We start from the raw sequence: 14230 nt of genomic DNA on the forward strand, positions 1-14230 counted from the left end.
AATAGAAATAATTTACAAATCTGTTTAACTTTCTGGAGCCAGTTGAGATATATATATAAAAAAGATTTTTCCTGGAATACCCCTTTAATTAAAAAAAAAATGCTAATTTTTGTAACTTAATTTGTACTGATGCTTGCAGAAATGTTTGAATTATTTAAATATAACTTTATTTGTACCACAAAGTGAACATTATAAAGAAAGAAAAAAAAATACCCAATATTAGAATTGCTGATTTTCTTAGTTTTATTTATTTATTTTTACAAAAATAGTAAAATATTATAAAACAATATAAATTTGGTATTGTTGTAATTGTACTGACCCACAGAATGAAGTTGACAGGTAATTTTTCAGCACGGTAAGCTTAGTAAAAACAAAATAGCCAGAATTCTCCTTTTCATCTCCCACTACAAATTATGTTGTTGGAGGTTTTGCTATATATGGTAAAATAAAGGATACTGTTAAAAAAAACTTTACCCACCAAAAAAAGTATGCATACATCTCTGTTGATGGAAAATAAAAAAGTTTTAACTCTTGGAAGCCAAGGAGGCATCTTGCCTTCTGTCTTTCTGTAGAAAAATCTTCCAAAGCGGCTGAGGACATTATAGGCCAGTACCAAGCAGTGTAAATTGAGAATTAAGCACTCAGGTGAGATCTAATACTCACTACAAGCACCTGCATCATTGTCTGTCTGTTTCCATAGACTTTAGTTGTAATTTGATTCTTCAGTGAGCTGATTTATCTTGAGAATAACATGAGCACTTTATTATAGTTAATAATGAATTTAGGAGGGGGAAAGAAAAGTAGCCTGATAAGAGGAGAAAGAGGTTTTTTTTCCTTTAAGAACATTACAAAAGTTTATTATCACTTGTACTGTTGACTCTTGGAGTTTGTTTAAATGACAGTGACCATTTAGAGCATTACTGTAAAAAAAAAAAAAAATTTTGACTTGTCGCACAGTCTTTTTAAGAGCCCATCTTTATGCACTGAGATGGATAGAGCAGCTAGCTGGGGAATGAAGCGCTTCTTCCAGCTCTAAGGATCGGTGGGAGTCTGAACACCAAGAGTTAAAGTAACACTTTTAAAGGGGTACTCCGCCCCTAGACATCTTATCCCTATCTTATCCCCCTCGCATAGACTTGCATGACATGATGTCACAGTCCTCCGGCCCCTGCATCACCAGTCATCAGTTACGGAGCGAAGCTCGCTCCGTGCACCAGATGACTGGGGGTGTTGCAGGAGAGATTGCAGGGGTTCCCAGCGGCGATTAGACCTCTTATCCCCTATCCTCATCCCCTAAATAAGATGTCTAGGGGCGGAGTACCCCTTTAAGGGCTCTTTCACATTAGGGGAATTCTGGACGGAGATTCCATCTGTAGGGGATACTGGTAAAACAAGACTGCGATAGGACTATTCAGAAATGTGGCCTCTAAATAGAAGGAAATGCGTTTCAGACCAGATTGGGCCTAAAGAGTGTTCTGGGATCCAGAATTTCCCTAGTGTTAATGGTCCAGCAGAATCCCCTTGAAAACAATAGGAGGCTGCTACATCGTAATTTCTGAGCAGAATTCTGATCGGAAAACACACGGTGCAAAAGGGCCCAAATAGCTTTGGCTGTAGTACCTAGATATAATGGTTGATATCACTAACATATCTTACTGTGCTAAATATATTTATGTATATGTTTATAAAGTTAAAAACTTGTTTTTCCTTTTCCGAAACAGAGCTACAAATTATAATAATTCCAGCTATCATATTTTAACTTACCGTATATACTCGAGTATAAGCAGAGTTTTTCAGCACGATTTTTCGTGCTGAAAACACCCCCTCGGCTTATACTCGAGTGAACTCTCCGCCCTCAGTGGTCTTCAACCTGCGGACCTCCAGATGTTTCAAAACTACAGCTCCCAGCAAGGGCTTATCAGACATTGACAAGCGGTGTATCAGACATTGACAAGCGGTGATGATGAAGGGGGGGGGGGGGGGCTGATGACGTGGTGATGTGTGACTATCTCTCCGCACCGGACTGTGTGATGATGACAAGGGGATGATGAAGGGGAGGTGTGGGATGATGACAAGGGGATGATGAAGGGGGTGTGTGGGATGATGACAAGGGGATGATGAAGGGGGGGTTGGATAATGACAAGGGGATGATGAAGGGTGGGTGGGATAGTGACAAGGGGATGATGAAGGGGGGGTGGGATGATAAGGGGATGATGACAGGCGGTGATGATGAAGGGGGGGTGGGATGATGAAAGGCGGTGATGATGAAGGGGGGATGATGACAGGGTGATGATGATGAGGGTGTTTAATGACAGGGTCTGGATGATGACAGGGGGGATGATGTATTTCCCCCCCCCCCCCCCCCCCCCCCCCCCCCCCCCCCCCCCCCCTAGGCTTATAGTCGAGTCAATAACTTTTCCTGGGTTTTTGGGGTGAAATTAGGGGCCTCGGCTTATATTCGGGTCGGCTTGTACTCGAGTATATACGGTATGCTGAAATTTATCTACTGTTCTCTCATGTCAGTTTTAAATTTTGCCCTGATGATTGGTTTACAAATAAATTCAATTTTTTTCACATTCAGCAGACATCCAATATTTTGGCTGATTTAAAACACTTATTTGCATATTATTGGTGGGATTTATTTTTTATTTTTTTTTAACTTTCTCAAATCTGATCAATTCTGATTTGAAAAAGTTGTCAAATAATTTACTTATTATATAGTTTTTTTTATATTTTATTTACTTGTTTGTTTTGTTTGCTTATTTTATTTACTTTTTGTTCTTTGTTGTTTTTTTAATTGTTCGCCCACCAAATCCTCTCTGTGGCTTGTTCTACAAGTGGTCGGAAGAAGCTTGCGCCGCACATCTGACTCAACGGGACGGTTACCAAGCAACTACACAGGGACAATTAAAAGAACAGCTGTACCAAGAGATTCTCCATTACTTCGACAAAGGAAAGGTAATAAGAGAATGTACTCCCGATAACATTCCAGCTACTCCATTTATTTTCTTCCTGTTTTTTACTCCATCAAAAAAACATGCTGATGAGATTTAACATCTCTTCTGCCTGCATAAAATTTAGCAAATCCCCTAACCAATAAAACAAGCAACATAACATTGTTTTCATTTGATAGAAGATAAACAGTGGCATAGCTTCTAATTTGTAAAGGTATCCATATGCTTGTGAAGGTGAAAGCATAGCCATTGTGAAATTATTGAGTGCCAAAAGGACTTGTTTGGTGGGTCCCTACTTAATATCAAGAAAAATGAAATATCCATATACAAGACATAAAGACGTGACTCGAGTTGCTTGATTGCTTGACACTTAAAATGCAAATAAATAGTTATCTTTGTACAAAATATATGCATATATACATATATTTTGACAGTCTTAGGCTGCATTCACACCTCGTTTTTTACATTACGGGTGCCGGATGCGGCTGGGGGAGGGGCAAACCGGGCTCTCCCGTACCCCAGTCAGACCAGCGCTGAACTCCATTCACTTTAGTGAGCCGACCGGAGTCAAACGGTGACTCCGGTCAGCTCATTTTTGACCCGTATGCGGTTTCCTGACCGGACCTGAAACCGTAGTATACTACGGTTCTAGGTCCAGTCACAAAACTGGATACGGGTCAAAAATGAGCCGGTCGGCTCATTAAAGTGAATGGAGTTCAGCGCTGGTCCGGATGGGGTACGGGAGAACCCGGTTTGCCCCTCCCCCAGCCGGATCCGGCACCCGTAATGTAAAAACGAGATGTGAATGCAGCCTTAGTTTATGGGGGTAGTCCAGATAACTGAATTTATGAGACACTTATCTCATATCTACAGAATAGGGGATAAATATCTGATTGTGGGGGAGCAACTACTGGGACCCCCCATGATCTTTACAGTGCTACCTCAGCACTCTCGACACACTCCGGCCCCACCCTCTTGAAAAATTATGTACAGTTGCATTCGGGTTTTTTTAAGGAAAAAAACTTATACGTTATAAAATTTTCACTCCATTAGGAATAAAGTTTCACTTGTTTGATTGAAATTCCAAGAAAAAAAACTGTGCAAATTCAAAAACCGGATGGAACCGTACGCACATACGATTCCCATTGACTCCCATGTTAAAAAACAAAAACGTATATGGTTTAATACGGTTTTTCACACGGACCAAAAACTGAGAAAACCGTACAAGGCGCAAAATGGATGCAACTGGATGCATTGTTGGGCATATGGTTTTCAATGGAGAGTCCATGCATACGGCTTTCAATATGGTTCCATACGGTTTTCACATTGAGAACGTATACGGGAACTGTATTGCAAAAATGTGGTGTGAATGCAGACTTAGGCTGAATGTTTTCACAAAAAAACATGTATTATTTAACCATTTACATTCCCCCTATTATATAATGTCTCCAGATTGGACTTTGTAATGGGACAGGTCCTCTTTAAGAGGGGCATCCTAATATTGCCTATTGCTTTGTAAAAAAAAATATATAAAAAATTAAATAAAAAGTTAGTTTCTTAATGGAATAATCATAGTTTTTATAATAAAAAAGATGTTGCCAAAGGTTGTCCGGGTATGCTGGGAATTGTAGTTTTGCAATAGCTGGAGGCACACTAGTTGGGAAACGCATTGTTTGAAGACTTACAAATCACAAATAGAGATGTGTAATTTTCAGTAAATGTCCTGAACATGGCCACAGTCCATGTCCTATAGGGAGCCGCTTAATTTATAAGACTATATTAGGAAATTGTCATTTATGTCGGCACCTTATGTAGTCTTCTTAAATTCTCACTTTAAAGCTGACATTTCTAGCATAATTCCAGGGATCGCCATGACCTTAAGGAGGATTATTGTCAATATTGTTTCAATTGGTCGTTACAAAAAAGATTAGTACAGAATAACTAGAACCATAACAGGTTTTTATAACCTTCGAAGAATCTGCATCAGGCGTCTGACATTAAGCTGCTGGTTCACTATGTACTTGGGAAGTTCTGCTGCCGTTCTTTTCAGATCAAGGTAATGTACAGGAAGGTGGCATTTTGGCCCTTAGGCTGCCTGTTTTGCATCTGGGGGGTATAGACAGGCTTGGAACATGCCATAGACAATCTATTGTGTTCTTCATTTCTCATCATCTGCATCTGCCCTGAGTGTAGTGTGGTATAGCTGCATGTCACAGAGCTAGAAATAGTCATAATCCTCTGTAGTGCGGCTTTTGCTTTCATACCCTTGTGTTTTAGTTCATTGCAGCAGCCTAACCTTTCCTGCCGAATACGCTTTATATTCATTTATTTTATTGTCTTTTGCAGCAGGAAAGTAATTTTAATAAAGCTCTTTAATCCAAGGACTTTGTTGAATATTATTAAGCTCCTGTGCAGTAGCAGTGGACCAGAAATACTTGCCAGATAAAAAAAATAAAAAATCTGTGCTAGAACTTTTAACCCCTTCACTTAAAGGAAAATTGTCAGCTTGTTCACCAACACTAAATCCAATAGACTGGATTATAGTGTGGGTGAACAGGATTCAAACGAGGGGTCACTTACTTATTTTCGCCAACTGGCCGCCGAGATACCTAGTTCTTAAGTTCCGGGATTTCTAATAAGAATAAGCGCGCTGATGGCATCTCTCCCACCAGCTGTCCGCCTCTCGCTCCCGTAGTATGGCTCCTAAGCCCGCCCCTCCACTATGCATATGCATTGGATTCAACAAAACGTCCTAGTGACGTGGAGTCCCAAATCACGTGATCGCAGCGCTCTCTCTGAAGAGCGCATGCACCACTATATGTTCCCCAGCGCAGAACGTGAGAGCTGGGGAAAATATAGCGGCAGTCTGCAGGAAGTGAAGTTTCATCCCCAGCAGAAAGGCAGAAAGCCGCGGCAAACACGCCTCCTCCATGTATCTCTATGGGGTACATGGAGGGGGCATGTCGGCCGCCGCGTCATGCGGGGACAGAACGCCCCCTTTCCAGCATACTGCTTCGGCCCCGTCCAGGAGATCCCGGGGGGCCCCAGCGCTCTGACCCCCCCACGATCTAGAACTTATCCCCTTTCCTTTGGATAGGGGATAAGTTATATTGCACTACAGATGTCCTTTAAGTTTAATATGCCCATACAATTAAAAGCAAAGTCATCCATACCCAGCAATTTTGGCGTGACCAGCTAACTATGTAATGTGTATATGGAAATTGGCCGCTCTCTGTAAAGAAGGGCATGTTAAAATTTAGCGCTTGATCCCTTTTGCTCCCAAGGAAGATGAGTTGCCACTACCAGCAACCTTTTCCCCGTAGCACATTTCTCCGTGTATGTATAAGAAGAATTACTGTTGGCAGTTGATTTATGACCACCCTAAGTGTACCAGTCATATCGCAGAAAAAATTATGCTTATATAGGTCACTAACTATGTAATGCAGATTCTATACATGTCTTTATGATGTGTGTAGCTTCTCTATTTGGCTCATAAATCCCTCTGTTCTGCTGCTCACTCATTCTGACCTCCACTGTTTAAGAAGGGGTGTGTCCAAGACAAGCACTAAGCCTGTCCACACTCACCATGCATTCACTTCCTCCCTGAGTCTGCAGTCCTGTGTTGGGTCTCTTTACCCAATCACTGCAGGCAGCTCTGTAACCCCCTCCTCTCTGTTTTCATGCTACAGTCTGATAGGACAGGAGTGAGCACAGAGGAGAGCTAGTTCTGCCCCACTTACTGGACTTTGGGAGAGATTTATCAAAACCTGTGCAGTGGAAAAGTTGACTAGTTGCCCATAGAAGCCAATCAGATTGCTTCTTTCATTTATCAGAGGCTTTTTAAAAATGAAAGAAGCGATCTGATTGGTTGCTGTGGGAAACTGGTCAACTTCTCCTCCGCACAGGTTTTGATAAATCTTCCTCTTTGTCCCAGTCTGTGCTTCAGCTGGGACAAAGATGATGCTGCAGCCGGAAAGTATTCTGCATGGGGACCCCAAGTGTTTTATTTTTTATAAGCGATGATTTCTAATAAAAGGAGATCAAAATGTTTTTATGAAGTATTAGAAAGGTTAATGTTTTGCCAGGATGTACAACATATAATAGGTTTTGATTCTGACATCGCCCATTTAAACTTATATACACGAGATATTTGTTTGGTACACCAGAGACTGCAACCATGAGAGAATGTAGCATTTTAATGTTGTGTAATAATTTTATGTCTCAACAAGGCTGCATTGAGCAGGTTCCAGTGTAGTCCAGGTTACTCAGTAAAGGGGTAAGTGACTGCGTTATCGAAGAGTTACCTATACCTTGAATATTTCTAGGAAGAGACTCATAGGACATTCTGTACTTTTCTACAGCTTTCTCTAGGGTCTCATTATTGAGAGAATTAGGATCAGAAAGTTGTATCCTTCCCGTCTGCTGCCCGTAGGGTATCTCTTTTATTAAAGCACAGATCCACCTTAATACTAAAACCAATGGAGTACAAAATTGTACAATAAAACCATAAGAGTTTTACATGTTCAGGATCATCAAAGTGCATAATCAACATTTTCCCAGGACTGTTGATTTTAAGTTAATTTTAAAATGTATCCAGATTATCATAGCTTGCCCCCTGGCTTTTCAGGCATACACTGATGCTTTAGTGTTCAAACACAACTTAAAAGGGAACCTCTCATTTTCAAAATGCAATACAATCTGCAGACATCTTGTTATAGAGCAGATATAGCACATATACTATATAGTTATAGCAAGAGCCAAGAGCAAAATCCCAGCAACCCTGTTCTCCGCCACTGAAGCGAGTGGTTTATAGAATTTCTGGGAGTCCCAGACACTTGTATAGTATAGTGTCGTCCCATACACTTGTGCGTGGATCCTGCCCCCTGGTTCGAAGACTGGAGTTCTTTTCATTCTGTCCTAACACATGTTGCATGGCCACAGACCCCAGTGTTGCTCTACCTGCATTTCAGCTAGTGAATGTGATCGCCAACAACCACAATTCCATCCCTGGGGGATTCTCAGTGACTTTCAGGTTGTGGCAACTTACGTGCTGCAAAACAACCGCATTCATTTTCGTAATCAGCAATGCAGGCACCATGATGCTGTGATCTTTAAATAGACACTGTCAGATACAAAAACTTTTTATGATATCTTGAACCGGAAGAAGCGTGGATAATGCGAAACGGTGCTGTTGTTCCTGACAGCCGCTCCCAGTCTCCTTGCCAGGAGCAGCTCCCCCTCCCTGCACCCGGGTGTTTTTGATATTGTTTCTTATGGAACTCTGAAGACGCTAATAAAGCATATCCAATTTTGTACGGCATGGTGAGTGCGGACATCATTTCCTTCTTCTATTGAGATTTGTAAATCCCTTCTATTAAAAAATCGTAATCCTTCCAGTACTTTTTAGGGGCTGTATACTAAAGAGAAATCCAAAAAGAAATTTCTTGTGATGTCCTGACCACAGTGCTCTCTGCTGACCTCTGCTGTCCATTTGAGGTACTGTCCAGAGAAGAAGAAAATCCCCATAGCAAACATATGCTTCTCTGGACAGTTCCTAAAATGGACAGCAGAGGTCAGCAGAGAGCACTGTGGTCAGGACATCACAGGAAATGCATTTCTTTTTGGATTTCTCTTTAGTATACAGCCCCTAAAATGTACTGGAAGGATTAAGATTTTTTAATAGAAGTGATTTACAAATCTGTTTAACTTTCTGGCACCAGTTGATTTAAAAAATAAAGTTTTCCACCGGAGTACCCCTTTAATGGATCCATACATGCTGTAACACTCATCGGTTTAGTATTGTGCCGAAGTACTATTTCAAAGATGGGCCCAGAAGATAGTAAAGTATCAAGGCCATTTATCACAAGGACAGTTCTCCTATTATTGGAATGGTTCATGACAAAGGGCCTTCGCTTGATAAAGAACGGAGTCCTTATGTAATCGAGATGTAGATCCCGTTCAGATGGTAATGACAAGATGTATAATCGATTACATCCTCCCTGTGTGCGGAGAGAGCATGTCCGGGCATGCTGGGAGTTGTAGTTTTTAGGGCTGCAACTGATGATTATTTTAAAAATCGGTTAGTTGGCCAATTATTAATCGGATAAAAACAAAAAATAAAATAAAAAGAAATTGTGATAAAAGTTGGGCATTTATTTTAAGTTTAGGAGATAATAAATGACAATCTAATTCAGTGTTTCCCAACCAGGGTGCCTCCAGCTGTTGCAAAACTACAACTCCCAGCATGCTCGGACAGCCTTTGGCTGTCCGAGCATGCTGGGAGTCGTAGTTTTGCAACAGCTGGAGGCACCCTGATGATCCACTTTTGCCTATCCATTTTCTGCCTTAGTTTTCTTTGCACCCAGCCGCCGTCTCTCCCCACATGCAGTACAGCAGTTGATGTTACCTGTTTTAATCTCATCACATTTGCCCTGACATTTAGCATTCTGTCTAGTTTGGAAAATATGGCAATCCTAAGGGTCTTTGATCATACTTACACGGATAGCTGTGCTGCCACAGCGCATTACAGGGGATGAGTGATTGATGGCTGCAATCCCCACAGGCAATAAAGGAGAATATACAACACTCCAAAGCATTCAGGTTACTCCGGTGACTTGACATTTTGACTGTTCTCATTACATAACATCCACCTGAAAAGTAAGTGTAAGGATTTCTACATCTATTGAAGTTTCAGTGAAATCGCATGTAGTCCCCCTGGAATTGTCAACTCCCACGTTGCTGGTTTGTGTATATTCCTGCATTTTATTAAGGCAAGATTTTTGGAGTATTAAATCCAGGGCTGTGGAGTCTGAGTCGGACACAATTTTGGGTACCTGGAGTCTGAGTCGGCAAGCAATGCACCGAAGTTTAAATGTCCCAATTTACAAAAAGTTATAATTAATGACTTCTCTACTGTAAGAATAAAGACCAATGCATGCAGTGCCTCACGTAACCGCAAAACAAACACGTTAAGTGACCATGAAGAAGCATGCTTTTCATGTGCTTCACTATATGGCACGCAACGCACAATTAGGAGCGGCAATACTTATACTTTCCATAGTGTTGCTGTTACAGGGAAATCATGGCTAACATAGCCTCTCACTGATAAGGGATTAAGTAAATATGTTTTTTGCAGAATGAGAGACACTTGTATAAGTGAAGGGAATGGAGTGTCAATAGTTCAAGACTGAAGCTGTAAACCATTGGAAAAACTGCTGCCATTCAGCTAAGGCTATAAAAACTTGTAAACTCCGATTGTTAGCTTAAACTTTAAACATGACTATGGGATTCTACTAGGGAAATCATGTTGTATAATAAATGCCCCTTCCTGGCTGCCCTATCTTCAGCAGCAGATCAGCACACCAGAAGGAGAAGGCAGCAGCTTCTGCCCAACTACCTCTCTCTGCTAGAAGAGCTTAGAAGAACTTGGTGGAACAGCTTCTTGGATTCAACTGTGTTTACAAATACTTTCGCATATTAATACAGAGGAGTCGGAGTCGGAAGTACAAAAAACTGTCGGAGTCGGAACATTTATCTACCCACAGCCCTGATTAAATCGGTTGGTACTAATAGGGGTCTGGGATGTTTTTAGAGCAGTGTTTCTCAACCTGCTTCCAGCTGTTACAGCATGCCTGGACTGCCTTTGGCAACCGCTGGCGGCACACTGATTGGAAACACTGCTCTAGATGGTTAATACATTAGTGTTGTCTCCCAACCACAACCTTAAAATCACTTGGAATTCCCAAGTCATCCTTGATTGGGTTGTCAAAAGGCTACACAAATAACATCTTTTGGGAAAATTTCCTATTAAGGTTCCAGTATAGCTTTCTAGTTTTTTTTTTTGTTTTTTTTTTCATTTCTTCAGTGGTAAATCATATACTGAAATAAATGAAGAATTTCAGGTATTGTTTTTCTTTGCCCATATAATCATCTTGCTCAACTGAATTTATGCGTTTCATTACTGTAACTGGGTCATGTGATCACCAGCCTGACCACCAGAAAATCAGTGTTCTTTGTTTTTGAGGAAGTGGTCAGTTCTGGGTCAGCTGACTTCCTGTGAACTACACGGTAACATCACTTACCAGATTTTATTTGCAGCTCCTGGCCCCCTCCCAGCTCTATCTATATACTGCTGCTGCTATCTCTATGGGATCAGGATAGATAGATATATATATATATATATATATAGATAAAGAATAAGTCAGCCAGCACTTTAGTTGATACCCAACTATAGGTGGGACGGTCCAAGCTATTTGACCGCCGGCGGAGACAAATTTGCGAGCTAAGTGCCTCACTATTTCATAGTTTCACATTTGCATCTATTACACCATAGCTGTATAGCTCTCCATGTTTTATCTGCATGTTCATGTTTCACCTATATCCTTGTGCTGGCAGTGTGCTGCTGCATTCTTCTGTTGCTGTGTGTATATATGTATGTATATATATATATATATATATATATATATATATATATATATATATATATAATTATAGACCTCCCCTCCAGCTCTCTCTGTATACTGCTGCTTTCTCTATAAGATCATGATATATAGTAGTTATACACCTCTCCTCCAGCTCTATCTGTATACTGCTGCTATCTATAAGATCAGGATATATAGTAGTTATACACCTCCAGCTCTATCTGTATACGGCTGCTGCTATATCTCTGGGATCAGGATATATATAATAATTATAGACCTCCCCTCCAGCTCTATCTGTATACTGCTGCTATCTCTATAATATCATGATATATAGTAGTTATACACCTCTCCTCCAGCTCTCTCTGTATACTGCTGCTATCTATAAGATCAGGATATATAGTAGTTATACACCTCCCCCTCCAGCTCTATCTGTATACTGCTGCTGATATATCTATGGGATCAGGATAGGTCAGAGCTGTTTTGGTGGCACATGGGGTTAGGTATGTGGTTGCCATGTTATGACTGTTGGCTGTATACAAATAAGTACATTATTTTTGGTGCGTCATGTCCTCTCTGAGACTGTGAAACATATAAGAGCATTGGAAACAGTATGGAGATAAAGCCATTAGGTTTAATACTGACTGTTCTCTATCCGTTCTCTTTCATCATCACATGCCTAGAAGAAATTGTCTTTGGTTTTTTTTGTTTTGTTTTTCATATGGAGAATGTGAATTACAGTACATTCTTGCAGATTTGCCTTGTAGCATTGCACTAAGGAATGGTAGGCTAATCATTGCACCTAGTGCTTTATTATAATGTAATAGAGCAAAAATGATTGATGGCTTCATATAACTATATCATCTCTCCTCAGATGTGGGAAGAAGCCATTACCCTGGGCAAGGAACTGGCTGAGCAATATGAAAATGAAATGTTTGACTATGAGCAGTTGAGTGAATTACTGGTAAGTTTTTTTTTTTTTGCTTTCCTTTTTGCACTATTACTATGTAGGGGGGCACTTTTCACCAAATGGAGGGCCACTTGAGTTTTTATTAATGCAACCTAATATGTTATCTCTAATACACAGTTTGGAGACCACTGCTGTACATTCAATCATCTCTAGTCTTCTGACCATTTCTCGGTTGTCCGGGCATGCTGGGAGTTGTAGTTTTTAGGGCTGCAACTAGCAATTATTTAAAGGGTAGCTCCCACCATCCTATTTTTTTTTTCCTGTCACTGATGCCTGCTGGGGGGACTTCCGCCCTTAGTTCATCTACACAGGGTGCCTCCAGCTGTTTCATCACTACAACTCCCAGCTTGCCCTGACATCTATTGGCTGTCAGGGCATGCTGGGAGTTGTAGTATTGAAACAGCTGGAGGCACCCTGTGTAGATAAACTATTAGTTACATGCGGCGCCGTCCCCTTCGTCTCCCTCCCCGCGCCATACCCCGTTCCCTCCATCACAACACCCCCCCCCCCCCCCCCAATTACACTTACTGCAGAGTCCGGCAGCGGGCGTGCAGGGACAGCGGCGACGAGGCGGCGGTGATGTGCGGGAGGAGTGACAGGCAGGGAGCGAGTGCAGGCTGAATGAAAAAGGCTGCAGCTGGCCACTAGGAGGGAGACCCCTAGTGGCCGGTTTTCAAATTAAAATTAAACAATTTTAATTTAAAAAAAAATAAAATAAAAGTATATTAGAGATATGTTGTAGTACATAAGTACTAAAACATATAAAAAAAATAAAGTTGATGACAGTGCCCATTTAAAGGGGTTATCCAGGAATAAACTTTTTTGTATATATCAACTGGCTCAAGAAAGTTAAACATATTTGTAAATTACTTCTATTAAAAAATCTTCATCCTTTCAGTACTTATGAGCTGCTGAAGTTGAGTTGTTCTTTTCTGTCTAAGTGCTCTCTGATGACACGTGTCTCGGGAAGTGTCCAGAGTAGAAGCAAATTCCCATAGCAAACCTGTTCTGCTCTATGCAGTTCCCGAGACAAGAAGAGATGTCAGCAGAGAGCACTGTTTCCAGACAGATAAGAAAAACTCAACTTCAGCAGCTGATAATTATTGGAAAGATTAAGATATTTTTATAGAAGTAATTTACAAATCGGTTTAACTTTTTGGAGCCAGTCGACATAATAAAAAAAAAAAAAATTTTTTTTCCTGGAATACCCCTTTAAAAAATGGGATAAAAACAAAACAAAAAAGAAATTTTGATTAAAGTTGGACATTTATTTTAAGTTTAGGAGATAATAAATGACGATCAAATACAGTGTTTCCCAACCAGGGTGCCTCCAGCTGTTGCAAAACTACAACTCTCAGCATGCTCGGACAGCCTTTGGCTGTCCGAGCATGCTGGAAGTTGTAGTTTTGCAACAGCTGGAGGCACCCTGGTTGGGAAACACTGATCTAATAAAACAGTGGCAAGCATGATATTGCAGTAAAAAAAATATATATATAATTTTTATGTTTAATTGCCGCTGTTGGGTGCAGTTTGGGAGCATTGCTGGCACCTGAAATAGCCAATAATCCAGACTGTTCTCCTAATTACAGAAGGTTACTCCTGGCAGCCTCCACAGACCACTTCTCGTACACCGTGTACTTACTCATCTCTAAGTTTCTTCTTTTTCTCTAATACTTTTCTCTTTTCCTTACAGAAAAAACAAGCACAGTTTTTTGAAAACATCGTGAAAGTTATCCGGCCAAAACCTGACTACTTTGCCGTTGGATATTTCGGACAAGGATTCCCCACGTTCCTAAGGGTACATTTAAAATTAATGCGGAATCCGTTTATACTGCAGTCTGTCTGGTAGTGCATGGAATCAGGGGGGGACTGGGAAACCGCTTATAGTT

At 40.8% G+C, this 14230-nt stretch overlaps 1 protein-coding gene across 1 annotated transcript in view; it reads left to right on the forward strand.

Moving 5' to 3' along the window:
- The window catches only part of DOCK1 (dedicator of cytokinesis 1), a 439672-nt gene that overhangs the window by 366879 nt on the left and 58563 nt on the right, over positions 1–14230 (forward strand). Inside the window, exons 38-40 of the mRNA XM_056528878.1 lie at positions 2839–2958; positions 12246–12335; positions 14035–14139. Coding sequence (XP_056384853.1) covers positions 2839–2958; positions 12246–12335; positions 14035–14139 — 315 coding nt within the window. The remainder of the gene's footprint in view (positions 1–2838; positions 2959–12245; positions 12336–14034; positions 14140–14230) is intronic.

This window comes from Hyla sarda, chromosome 7, assembly GCF_029499605.1.
Source record: "Hyla sarda isolate aHylSar1 chromosome 7, aHylSar1.hap1, whole genome shotgun sequence".
In the NCBI taxonomy this organism is placed as follows: Eukaryota; Metazoa; Chordata; class Amphibia; order Anura; family Hylidae; genus Hyla; species Hyla sarda.